A 13,975-nucleotide genomic window follows, 5' to 3' on the forward strand; every position below is an offset into this window, starting at 1 on the left:
AAGGGAGGAAAACTGAGGAAGAATTTAACATGTACTTTTTGTTTGCTGTGTGTCTGTTGTTTGTGTTACAGTTTGCACTTTGTTTCAAGCAAACCCACTGTTAGAAAACTTGAATTTCCCACTGAGAGCTGGAAAGGGCTCCAGAAATTCTGTAATTCATCTCCTTTATTTTGTAAATAAGGAACATGAGGTCCGAATAATTTCTTAGTTTACAAAAGGTTTCTTGAACTCTTTATAGAAAAGAATTTCCTAAGGCAACTTTTCTCAAAATTGCGTAAGACCCTTTTTGAAAGAAAAACATTTTTAAGATTTCCAGGGTGCGCTTAGATTATTATGGAGAAATCTAGGTATCAACTTCTTTTAGAACTATAAAAGCAAAACTCATTTACATATTAAATACTAACCAAATGTCAAATCATAAATTTCCAATCAACATTAATTTAATGTGCCAGACTATTGTTTGTCTGAGATGCAGTTGCCATTCCTGCGGTAGCCTCCCCCATCCTGGATGGTTATTCTTTCCATTTCTACTGGGTAATTCCAATCAGCCTGCAGAGAAGCCATTTCTCATCCAAAAGACACAAATGAGGGGCTTCCCTGGTGGCGCAGTGGTTGAGAGTCCTCCTGCCGATGCAGGGGACGCGGGTTCGTGCCCCGGTCCGGGAGGATCCCACGTGCCGCGGAGCGGCTGGGCCCGTGAGCCGTGGCCACTGAGCCTGCGCGTCCGGAGCCGGTGCTCCGCAGCGGGAGGGGCCACAACAGTGAGAGGCCCGCGTACCGCAATAAAAAAAAAAAAAAAGACACAAATGAGGACTTCCCTTGAGCCTCCACTCCTCCCCAACTGCCGTCCCATTCCTCCTCCCTTTTATAGTGTTTAATTCCTCATGAGGGTTGTCTGCAGTTCTACTTCCGCTTCCTCTTCTCCCATTTTCTCTCCTTTTTTCTACCGTTTTATTGTAAGATAAAACATAGATGCAGAAAGTCGTATGGAACAGATGGATAGCTCAAGGATGGATAGCTAAGGTGAACCCCCATGTGACTACCACTCAGGTCAAGAAGTAGAACTTCACCAGCAGCCCCAGAAGCTGGTGCAGGTGCTCTGTTCCAGTCATTGCCTTCTCCTTGTCTCCAAAAGTAACCACCAACATCACCTTCACAGAAATCACTTCCTTGCATTTCTTGTTTCATCATACATGTACATTCCTAGACACTATAGATTTAGAGTTGCTCGTTTTTCTATCTCTAGTTCCCTCTGCCATCCCTTTCTTGTCCTTGAAGTTTATCTGTTGAAGAACCCAAGACTTTTGAGCTGTAATTTCCTACAGTCTGGGGCAGTTCAACACGCTTCTCTGTTCTCCATATAGTCTGCAAACTGGCAGGTGAGTCCAGAGGCTTGATCAGACTTGGGTTCAGTCCTTTTGGCAAGACAATTGGTGGTCTTACCTTACATCAGAAGAGCGTAAAGTCTGCTTGTCTCACTCCAGGTGATGTTAGGAGCCATTAATGATTATGTCCTAGATCCATTAATTTCCAAGGAGTGGCAAATGGTGAGATGTTAATTCTATCATTTCTTTCTCCTTTATTAGTTGGAATTGATGCTCATTGCTTAGGTCCATTAATGTTTAGTGGGTAACAAAATGGCAGTAGTCTAATTCTATCATCATGGTGGGGTATTTTTTTTCATTTATTAGTGGGACTACTTATAAAGAAATGCTTCCCCTCATCTACCCTTTGGATGCCCAGTGGTACATCTCATAAAGAAAAGGCAGGATAAATGCTTGGATCTTTCCCTTTTTTTTTTCTTACTGCTTGACAAGATAACAGATTGATTCCTTATTAGCCAATGAAGTTTGCTAATTAATTGTTAGTTTTTTAATAGCATTATAGACTCATGGGTATCGATTGGTTGTAATCATTATTCTCATTGTGATTCAGAGTCCCATCTTTGGCCCATGGGAACCTCTTCAGTTTGGCCTCTGGTCCTTTTGACATGATCCTAGTATAGTCAACCCTCCGTATCCATGGGGGTCTGGTTCCAGAACCCCTGAGGATAGTAAAATCCACAGACGCTCAAATCTCTTGTATAAAATGGTGTAGTATTTTCATATAACCTATCCACATCCTTCCCGATACTTTAAATCATCTCTAGATTACTTACAATACCTAATACAATGTAAATGGTATGTAAATAATTATAAATACAATGTAAATGGTATGTAAAAAATTGTAAAAATAATGTAAATGCTATGTAAATAGTTGTAAATACAATGAAAATGCTATGTAAATTGTGTGGCAAATTCAAATTTTGCTTTTTGGAACTTTCTGGGATTTTTTTTTTCTAACATATTCGATCTGTAGTTGGTTGAATCCAAGGATGTGGAACCTTGCAGATACAGAGGGTCCACTGTGGTCTTTAATATCTTCCTTGCTCTCTGAACTAGAACCAGCCTTTTTTCCATGAAGCTCTTCTTTTAGTGGGAAATAGCATTGCAGGACCACAATCTAAGTAGTAGAAATGTTCAAACAGAGCTAGGAATTCATGAGTCCGTGTTGATAGTTCCAATTCAGATACATGACCACAGCGTTTTTCCTTTACCCCGTCTAGATTATATCCATATCTCCTTTCTTCCACACTGAGAATTCTGGTTCTCAAGGGCACAGTGGATGTAAGAATTAGAACAGACCATAGTTCGTGTTTACTTTATTCCACATTACACACATAACAGGCTGAGAATTCAAACACTACATACCACCAATACAATTTCTTAGAACAATTAAAGTTTTTTGCACGTGCCCTCCTATTTTTGTAGTTATATCTACATTGCCTGGGCATCTACGTGTAACCAACACCTACTATATTCTCTCACTTTGTTTGTTTTTGTTTTTTGGCTGCGCTCTGCAGCACGTGGGATCTTAGTTAACCAACCCGGGATCAAACCCACGCCCCCTGCAGTGGAAGCATGGAGTCTCAACCACTGGACCGACAGGGAAGTCCCTATGTTCTCTCACTTCGAACCCTCATTGGGTCTTAGTTCAGCAAGTCACTCTTTATTGCTTGTTACCAGTCCTTACGTCAATGCCTCTCTAGTTATTTGGTTGTCAGAAGCTTGTTCTCTAGTAAATTTCTCGGGAAGGGCTCATGAAAACAGTATTCCTTGGTTCATTTTCTTTCTCTGACTATCTCAAATATTCCTCTGACGTAAAGCATGGCTGTCCAAAGGGCAAATGATCATCGGAAGATAATTTCCCCCTTCTTACCTGGATGCCCAAAGGATTCTTTTTCTTTCTCTTCCATAGTTCCCTTCAAAAGTTCAACAGGTTTACTAGAATATGACTTGGTGTTGGTTTTTCTGGGTCTTAGTTACACGGTGTGCTTTTTCAATTTGTCATTTCACATCTTTTAATTTCAGGAAAGTTTTCTGGAATTTTAGTTTCTGTTCTCTTTCCTTTTGCTTTGGGTTATTTTTTAGGGACTTCCATTTTGCGTATTGAACCTTCTTTGCCTGTCTCCAGTATTCGCCCGAATCTCCTAAATTTGTTTGATATCCTTTCTTTTTCTCTTTAAACGTTTTCCTCACTTCCACCTTCTGTTTCTCCTAAGGCATACTCTGTTCTGTTTATTCACTTTGTGTTCCGTCTAGCTGAGTCTTCATTTCTGAAATGCTTCTTTGTTAAAAGTTTCTACTTCTTCCCTGAATTCTGTTGCCTCATTTTTGAGTTTTTCAAATGCTGATTCATTTTGTTCTTTCCTGTTTTTTTAATCATTGTCTACTGTCTTTTCGCTTAACTTGAAATATTGGGCAGGCCAAAGGTTCGTTTGGGTTTTTTCATAATATCTTACAGAAAAACCCTAACGAACTTTTTGGCCAACCCAATAGACGATTACAGTTAGCACATCTTTTTGGCAAGCTTTCACTCTCTGTAGGATTGTTGTACTCCTGACTATCCTTTTATATCCTTTTTCCTTATAGTAACTTTGTGTTGGATTTGCCTTCCATACTTTTCTGTTGTTCATTTTTATGAGAGTTTTAGTTTCCCTGAACTTTCTGGAAGAAGCTTGGTGCAGATAGCTTTTTCTAGCGACACAGAGCTTCCTCTTCTGCTCTTTTGGTGAAGTGTTTAAAAATATTTCAGCTTACATTACAATTTCCTGGCTCTGCTCCCCTCCCCCGCCGGACCTTCTCTTTCCTTGTACGTGTCATCTTCATCCTCCTTAGTTTTGATTCCATTCCCAGCACTTTCTCCCCAGTAGGGGCTAGATCTTCCAGCTGCTGTTGGCTTTACATTCCACCTTGGAGTAGAAAAATCCCTCCAAAGTTTCAGCTGCCATTTTCAAATTGGCTCACTTTCCAGCTGAGCACCTGTTAGCTCTTTGGGTTCTCCTCTTCCCAGAACTGTTAGATGCCCTGCCGCTTCCCTCTCCTTTCTCTACACAGACGCTGACACCAGGGGGGCTTTGTGACCCCTGCTTGTGTCTGAGGGTTTATAGGACAACCTGGTCACCTCGTTTCATTGTAAATGTTGCCCATGGCTTTGTAGCTATTCTGTCTTTAATTAGATTCTAAAACTAGGCTGTTAACCTCTTCCCAGAGCCTCCCATTCCTTCTTGAACTACTGAAGCCAAATCCAGCCTCTGTACCCCGATACCCAATTATATCTCGGAGACAGAGTTTTGGGTGAAGTAGAAAAGAAGAGCTTTATTGCTTTGCCAGGCAAAGGGGGACACAGTGGGCTAATGCCCTCAATACTGTGTGTCCTGACCTGGAGGGAGTAGTGAGGAGTTTTATAGCAATGGTTCAAAGAGGGTGTGATCAGCTCGTGGACCTTCTTCTGATTGGTTGGTGGTGAGGTAAGCGGGAGTCTGCATCATCAACCTTCTGGTTCCAACCAGTCTGGGGTCTAGTGCTTGTGGGCAGCTAACAGTTAACTTCCTCCACCTGGTGAGGGTTTCGGTGTCTGCAAAACAGTTAAAAGATACTGTTCTGTGTATCCCTTGAGGGGGAACCAGGACCCTGCCCCAAGGCTGCGCTATTGTTTCTTGACTATTCCTCTCCTGTCTCTGCATCCCCTCCCTTCCCTGATTAGCAATGGTCTGAACCTGCCCTTTGGAACTCAGGGAAGGTCTTGGAGGCTGAATGAAGCCTATTTCCTGTAATTAAGAAATGGGGGGGACACAGGAAGGCTTTTGTGCCCGGGAGCCACACAGGGTCCTGCTCGGTTTCACCACTGCAGCCAGCTTTGCCCTACCGTCCCCCAACCCCCCTCCCCACCCTGGAACTGCTCCTGTAAAAGCCAGCAATGACCTTCACTTTGTTAGATCTTAGCCCCGCCCCCGTTTCTTAGCAGCGCTTGGTACAGTTGACCTCACCTTCCCGCCTAAAACACTTTCTTCTTTTGGTGTCCAGGATACCACAACTCTTAGTTTTCTCCATCATTGTCTGGTATGTGTCATTGGGGGTACGATGAACCTCATTGAATGGATGAGGGTTTAGATAGGCTACTAACTTGCCCAAGGCACCTGGCTAACTAGCCAAGATCAACTGCTAAATATTTCTTACGCATCTGTGATGTGCCTGTCACTGTACTCGGCACATAAACAGTAACGTCTGCGCTCAGGAGGAGCTCACACTGTCCCTGTGCAGGAAAAGAGAGCACTTGAAACTATAGCGAGTCTGGAAGTGGTAACTCGTGGCTGGGAGGGGAGATCCAGGTGGGCTAGGGAAGTGAGGGAAAGCGTGAGAAGTAGGATTTGGCCTTGGAAGATGGGTAGGATTTGAACAGGAGATGGGGAGGAATAGTGGGGACGAGATACTGTTAAGCAGCTCAGGTGAGGTCAGGACGTAGAGGATCCCGAAAACCAGGCCCCCAGAGGCTGGAGAACTCCTATGGTCTTGAGGCCTGTGGCCCCCTCTGGCCACTACCTCCCTGCCTTGCAGCCTCACACAGCTTCATTTCCAAGTCGGCTTCTCCATCCCTTCTTTTTCTCGAAGTCCTCTCACCGTAACCCCAAGAAGCATCATGTCACCGCCCTCACCAATATCCTGAATTTCCTGGCTTCTTTATCCTCCTCCATGCACGGCCTGAAAACCCCCAGCTTGAGGTGAGTCCTACACCCAGGCCACTGGGTTCAACCACGCAGAGCATTAGGGGTGTATTAGGAACACTGCAGATTGATTGCCCTCGGTGTCAGGTGACCCCTTGACCGAGGTGGTCCTCCTCTCAGCTCCCAAGCAGCCTGTTCGATCGCTACCAGCCACTTCTCACAATGCGTTACCCTGGTGGGGTCCTGTGAACTCCCAGGGCCCTCGTATCTAGCGACAGTGCCCACAGCCTTCAGGGCACCTGGCTCGCAGAGGTTTCAGTAAATGCTTATAGCAAATACATAAATGATTCAAGGGTCTATGGGGTTCCTGATCTGAGAGATACACAAATTTAAAAAGCCCACACTAGGGAATTCCCTGGCAGTCCAGTTGTTAGGACTCTGCGCTTCCACTGCAGGGGATACGGGTTCGATCCCCGGTCGGGGAACTAAGACCCTGCAAGCCACACAATGGGCCCCCCCCAAAAAAAGGCCCACACTTATGGGGTGTCAGGAGAGGAAGGATGCAGGGGGTGGGCCGAGGAGACGGGAGTAAAACCCAAAGACGCAGTTTCACACGATGAGACGGCACACAGGCTAGAGGTGCATTTTCTCTTCCTGATGCTTTATGACCTTTCTGCCTTCCCCTCCCCTTTTGCCCTTTGCCAATTGCGAGTTTATTTCCCCCTTTCTGGGCATTCTCCTTCCTCACCAGTCCTGTAAGGATTGGGGGCAAATGTTGGGAAGGGACCTGAAGAGAGTTCATAAGTAGAGAGATTTTTACCACCATCATCATCATCATCGGTGGTGGAGATTGTGGCGGTGTCCTTAGTAAACCTCACATCAGATGGGTATTGTTCTTTTACTTGTAGATTCCCATTCTTGGAAACTTGGCAATCTTGGACTAACAAGGGTCCATTTGGCAGTTAATGAGATGAGGCTAGGAGCCCAAAATCTCAAACCCAGCAGAGACCAGGCATGGTTTCACCACGCCCATGTTAGCTCATCCCAAGATGCGTGTGTGTGGCAGTGCCACCGGGAGCAGATGGCCCCTTACGGAGGGAGCTGGACTGTGCAGGAAGAGGTTGAATAAACGGAACCCCCCCCCCCAGCGAGTTCCTCCATCCCACTGAGTATATCAGAGGCTACAAGAGTTATTTATTTGAATTAACACCTAGGAAGAAGTTTAATTAGGCAAGGGAATGGGATGTAAATCAAGAGACAAAAACATGGGCTTTTTTTCTTCTCCATCTATTTCCTTTTCCTCTCATTCTCTTTGTCCCCAATTTGAGAAGAGTCACCCCAGACTCCCTGCTGTTCCCTGGATAAGTATCAGGTCTCGGATGCTTCCTCCCCCCGAGCAGATTAAACTAGGTGAACAAAGAGAATCTTGCCTCAGTTATTTTATCAACCAGAAGCAAGGCCGATGTGTCTTTATTAGCCCTTCCCCACCCCACCCACAGTGGGACATTCCCTGTGGGAGCCTGGAGCCTTGAGCAGGAGGCACCCACAGGGGCTGCTGTGGGCCAGGCTGAGAAGCCATCCCAGGGAACACAGTGATATCACAGCTTTCCATAGACACACTTGGGGAATTTCCCTGGCGGGCCAGTGGTTAGGACTCGGTGCTTTCACTGCCGAGGGCACAGGTTCAATCCCTGGTCGGGGAACTGAGATCCCACAAGCCACGCAGCGCGGCCAAAAAACAAAAAAACCACACACTTGAAATTCTGTTTCCTGAGTCACAACTGAGGTCTCCCCCACCTTAATATAAGTTCAAGATACAGCACTTAAGATACAGTTGAGATACAGCTCCACTGGAAATCCTAGATCACTTGAGATTTTGTGTATTGGCTAACCCAAAACTGTCAGCCACGTACAAGGGAGGTACCCCTTCCTCCCTTAAAAGTTTCATTTGGTTGACAGTACACAGAATACCAAGCCTGTTTTCTAGCTGGAAAGGCGGCACCATACACATATGTTGATGGAAGGGAAACAAGTCTGTGGGCCACAGACAATTTGGGGGAGTGTGTTAAGCTAACTTGTGTGTGTCACCGTTGACATAACACATTCAGTGTGCGGGGGGTGTCCTAGGCACTGGGCATGTGGGTGCAGAGGGCCCAGGGCTGGGCTAGGAATCCAGAGACCCGGGTTCTAGCTTGAGCTGAGCCACTCGCTGCTGCTGTGGCCTGGGGAAGCCAATCTGAGCTTCCGTTCTCTCATTTGACGTAAAAACCGTAGTTGCCTGTTGCATAGGATTATGGTGAGAATTAAGTGAACGATGTGTGAGCAGAGACAGCTTGTACAGAAACTAAAGCCCTGTACAAATGTAAGATACTGAGGAAGTAAACAAGCCCTACATCCAAGAGTGAAGAAAACCAACATTTTTATCATCAACCAGACGGCTTATTTGTGTCTTTGTTTGGCTCTTCCTACATCAAATACGTTTTGTTGTTGTTGTTGTTTTTAATTTTATTTTTTTAATTGAAGTGTAGTTGATTTACAATGTTGTGTTAATTTCTGCTGTGCAGCAAACTGGCTCAGTTACACACATATATACATTCTTTTTTATATTCTTTCCATTATGGTTTAGCACGGGATATTGTATATAGTTCCCTGTGCCATACAGCAGGGCCTTTTGTTTTTGTTTTTTATATTAGCCTCTGGGACAAAAGAGAAAGCAGACCCAGTTTCCCCTCCCAGGTTCAACACACACTTTTCTGGCAGGCTCGCTGTTTCTAATCGAGGGGCCGGCCGTGTCCAGCAGGCTGACATGAGAACTGGCAGCACAAAGGCACTTTAAACATTCATCGGCAACACGTCACCGAATGCACTGTGAAGGCCTGGTGTAGATACAGTCCCGGATGAACACTCTCTCATTCATTTACTATACGTATTAAACTTGGATGCTTTCATGCCACATCCACAGAGTTGAGTTGTGACAGAGACCATATGGCCCACATAAGCAAAAATATTTATTCTCTGCCCCTTAGCAGGAAAAGTCAGTGGAGCCGTGCCCTCGATCGTATAACCACAAACGTCCAGTAAATATCAGAAAAGACACTCCAGCACGCTTTTGCTCTCCAAGCTCTACAGAGAGGATCTCTTGTGTGATACAGTCACAGATGAACGCTAGAACCCGGGTCTCTGGACTCCTAGCCCAGCCCGGGGCCCTCTGCACCCACATGCCCAGTGCCTAGGACGCCCCCTGCTCACTGAACGTGTTATGGCAACGGTGACACACACACGTTAGCTTAACTCACTCCCCGAAATTATCTGTGGCCCACAGACTTGTTTTCCTTCTGTCATCTGGCGTAGATACAGTCACAGATGAATGCTGGAGTGCAAGACTTTTAAAATTCCAGCCGTTCACAGTGTCTCATCACATTCGCTCACGCCTCAAATAATACCGTGGGATTAGTTACTCCTGCCATCGCTGGTCAACCAGCATTGCTGACAGGGCCAGAAGTGGTGGAACTGAGGATCAAAAACATTCTTCAGACACGAAATTCTGTGAAATATGTAATATATTATTATATACTCTATTATTACAATATATATATTATGAACACAGTAATATATTAATACACATTAATATATTAACTAGAGTATTTATATAAGATTTCTCCCTAACATAACTAGCAATGCCCTAGAGCAGGGGCTGACAGCTACAGACCCACAGGCTAAATCTGGCCCACTGTTTGTAAATAAAGTTTTATTGGCACACTCATTCATTTACAATATGTATTAAACTTGGATGCTTTCATGCCACATCCACAGAGTTGAGTTGTGACAGAGACCATATGGCCCATATAACCAAAAATAATTATTCTCTGCTCCTTAGCAGGAAAAGTCAGTGGAACCCTGCCCTCGATTATATAACCACAGTCTTCCAGTATAGATCCAAAAAACGCACTCCAGCACGCCTTTGCTCTCCAAGCCCTACTGAGAGGACCTCTTGTGTGTATGTGCTGTGTCCTGGGCTCTTCTGTCAAGACACTGACTCATTGGATTGTTACTGTGTGTTTGCTTGTTCCCTTCCCTCCAGACTGGGAGCTCCTTGAGGGCAGGGCCTGGGGTTTATTACCATGTCCATCCCCACTCCAGCCCAGGAGGGGCTTCCTAAGTCAAGGTTAAGGGGATGCAGTCCCTCATTACCTTCTCAGAGGCTAGAATCTGCTCAGGGAGACAGACCAGGAACAGCCTTAGAGTCTCAGCATCAGTGTGATGAGAGTCACAGGGCGGGCGAGCCCAGATCATCCTGGGAGCTCTTGGAGGGCCCGAGAAGCACATGCCTGAGCTGATTCTTGAAGGATTCACCGGGCAGGAGGCGGGGGTGGGCAGGGAGTCACACAATGAACGGCGCATGGAAAGGCCCACAGGAGAGGGGCAGCAGACGTGGTTCAGTTTGGCTGAAGTGTGGCTCTCGGCAATGTCTGGGCATCGCTTTGGGTGGCGGTTGCCGCAGAGATGATGGCAGCGCTGGTCTGGCTGGATTCTGTGGTGGCTGGAGTCTAGCCAGCGTGGAAGCAGCTGCAACTCTGCCACTTACAACTCTATAAACATGGGAGTTTACTCCAGTTCATAGCTTCTCATCAGCAATTTCCCAAAGATAGAGCAGTATTTCCCAGCCTTGGGATCTGAGTTACACAGTCAAAAGGCCATGTTTCATGCCAAACACTAGCACGTAATTAAAAGGAAACATACAAATGTTGGTAAATGTGCCCTGTGATCTTTGGTCCCCCAAATCTTTGACCCAGACTCAGTGTGGATAATCAAGAAGCTGGTGATGATAAAAAGGACAAATTTAAGAAACACTTGAAATTTCTTAAAACAAATGTCAGTGCTGTCCATCGAGTGATGAATGGATAAACAAAATGTGGTGTAGCCATGCAATAGTATATTATTCAGCCACAAAAAAGAACAAAGTACTGGGACTTCCCTGGCGGTCCCAGTGGTTAAGACTGAGCTTCCACTGCAGGGGACGCGGCTTCGATCTCTGGTCGGGGAACTAAGATCCCACATGCCACGTGGTGCAGCCAAAAAAATAAATAAATAAAAAATCTTAGGGCTTCCCTGGTGGCGCAGTGGTTGAGAGTCCGCCTGCCGATGCGGGGGACACGGGTTCGTGCCCCGGTCCGGGAAGATCCCACATGCCGCGGAGCGGCTGGGCCCGTGGGCTGTGGCCGCTGAGCCTGCGCGTCCTGAGCCTGTGCTCCGCAACGGGAGAGGCCACAACAGTGAGAGGCCCGCGTACCGCACACACACACAAACAAAATCTTAAAAAAATAAAATAATGAAGTCCTATTACATGGCTACAACATGGATGAACCTTGAAAACGTTCTGCTGAGTGAACGCAGCCGGACCCGAAAGGTCGCATATCGTACGATCCCATTTATGTGAAATAATCAGAATATAGGTAAATCCATAGAGACAGATGCAGACTGGCGGTTGCCAGGGGCTGGGATGAAGGAGGAAGTGGAGACAACCATTTAATAGGTCTGGGGTTTCCTTTTGAGTTGAGGAAATGCGTTGGTGCCAGAGGAAGGAGGCGGCCACTCAGCGTTGTGACTGTACTGATGCCACTGCATTGTTCACTGTAAAGTGGTTGATTTGGGGACTTCCCTGGCGGTCCAGCGGTTAGGACCCGGTGCTTTCACTGCCGAGGGCCCGGGGTCGATCCCTGGTCGGGGAACTAAGATCCCACAAGCCGCGGGGTGCTGCCAGAAAGAAAAAAAAAAAAAGGTTGATTTTATGTTATGTCAGTTTGCCTCAGTTTTTCAAAACTGAAAAAAAAAATGGCCTAGGAAGGAGAAGAAAATGTAGATATACTCTTCTTGACCGTTAAATTCACTAAATAATAATGATGTTTAAATTTTTTTTAATTAATAAAACATTTGAGATTAACATATACACACTACTATATATAAAATAGACCATCAACAAGGACCTACTGTATAGCACAGGGAACTCTACTCAATACTCTGTAATAACCTGTATGGGAAAAGAATCTGAAGAAGAATGGACATACGTATATGTATAATTTAAACACTTAGCTGTACACCTGAAACTAACAACATTGTAAATCAACTATTCTCCAATATAAAATAAAAATTAAATTAAAAATTTTTAAAAAATAAGCTATAAGGATATATGGTACAGCATAGGGAGCATAGCCAATATTTTATAATAACTTTAAATGGAGTATAATCTATAAAAATTTTGAATCACTATGTTGTACACCTGAAACTAATATAACATTGTAAATCAACTATACTTCAATAAAAATAAATTAAACATTTTTTTAAATTAATGAAACAAAACTCAGTAGTGAACAGGCAGCTCCTGAGGTTCTGAGTTGGATATGGGGACTTGAGCTGATGACCCCCCTTTTGCTCGCCTCTCTAACAGAAGTGGAGAAAACCCGATGCCAGCATGAACGAGAACACATCCTCGGGGCGGTGGACCCCCAGCGCCCCCGGCCTCCGGGACTGTTTGTTCCCGAGTGTGATGAGCACGGATACTACGCGCCCACCCAGTGCCACGGCAGCACTGGCTACTGCTGGTGTGTGGACCGCGACGGCCGCGAGGTGGAGGGCACCAGGACCACGCCCGGGATGAGGCCACCGTGTAAGTCAGAGGACAGTGCTGGAGACCGGAAGTCTCAGCACCTGCGAGCATCGCCGGGGACGCTTGCCGGGGACCCTTGCCAAAGGTGCACTTGGCACTTTCTGCCTGCCCTAAATCCTGACCTGCACCACTGGCTCGAAGCCCGTCCCCCCCTCCCTTTCTCCCCTCTGCAGCCCCCTTTTCCATCTCCCCATCATTGCCCACCCCCACCATCTCTCTCCCCACTTTCCCTCTCCTCCCTCTTAGCCTTTCCTCCTCTTGTTTTGTGCAAACCTGTTCTGTGCAAATGATGGGCAGGACCCGCTGCATTGAGGCTGCAATTGGTAGCAGAGAGGGTGTGTGCTCCGGGGTCCCCGTGGTAAACCTTGCAGTGGGTGGCCCAGCATTCCAGCAGCTCTGCGCCGGCACACAGCGCAGGGATGGGAGAGACCAACCGGAGCCCCTCCCCAGGCACGGAGGGGCTTACTCAGGCGTGGAACTGTTCTCTTCCTGGGACACTTGCCTCTTTCACAGTTGCTCCTGGACCTTTAGGTACTCGGTCCATTTAGAACGCCAGGAGCAAACAGCCGCAAAGGGTTCTGCAAGATAGTTCTGCAACGGTCCATGACTGTGGGAAGGCGCCGAGCTGGGGGCCAGGCTGTGTGACCCTGGACAGATACTTGCCTGAGTCTTAGCGTCCTCGGCCTCAACATCGGATTCAAGCAAAATAATCTCTAGGATGCTTCTCAGCTCTGAAATTCTGTCCCAGGCATAGAAAATGGTAATTGTCACAAATTACCAAAATCTAACACAATCAATCCTTGCCTCTCCATTCTCCATTTAGCTAATAATCATAAACTGATCCCCTACCAGATAGTTTCCCAAAGCTGCTAAGAGGCTGCTGAGTAAGCAGTGATAACTTACAGGGACTTCCCTGGCAGTCCAGTGGTTAAGACTCCGCGCTTCCAATGCGGGGGGGCGTGGGTTCAATCCCTGGTCGGGGAACTAAGATCCCACGTGCTGCGAGGGGCGGCCAAAAAAAAGGAAGTGACAAGTGATCACTCACAATCTTCATTACGCCAGCCAGCCAGCATTAACTGAGTGTCAGATTGGTGTGGTCCGTGCTGGCAGCCCAGAGGGAAGCCCCAGTGCCAGCCCCAGAACCTCAGAGGACAGGTAAACAGGTGCAGGGTAGGGAAAGGAACCTTAAGAGAGAATAGGTGGGCCAGGAAGCACAGTGGCTTGGGGGGTTGCGGGCTAGCCCAGGAAGGCTTTGCAGAGCAGTACTG

General features: G+C 46.4%; 1 protein-coding gene across 3 annotated transcripts in view; it reads left to right on the forward strand.

Moving 5' to 3' along the window:
* The window catches only part of NID1 (nidogen 1), a 97,303-nt gene that overhangs the window by 61,692 nt on the left and 21,636 nt on the right, over positions 1 to 13,975 (forward strand). For all 3 annotated transcript variants that reach the window (XM_033841921.2, XM_033841920.2, XM_033841919.2), the window contains exon 13: positions 12,489 to 12,707. In XM_033841921.2, the coding sequence (XP_033697812.1) occupies positions 12,489 to 12,707 (219 nt within the window). The remainder of the gene's footprint in view (positions 1 to 12,488; positions 12,708 to 13,975) is intronic.

The sequence above is a fragment of the Tursiops truncatus genome, chromosome 16 (genome assembly GCF_011762595.2).
Source record: "Tursiops truncatus isolate mTurTru1 chromosome 16, mTurTru1.mat.Y, whole genome shotgun sequence".
Taxonomy (NCBI): Eukaryota; Metazoa; Chordata; class Mammalia; order Artiodactyla; family Delphinidae; genus Tursiops; species Tursiops truncatus.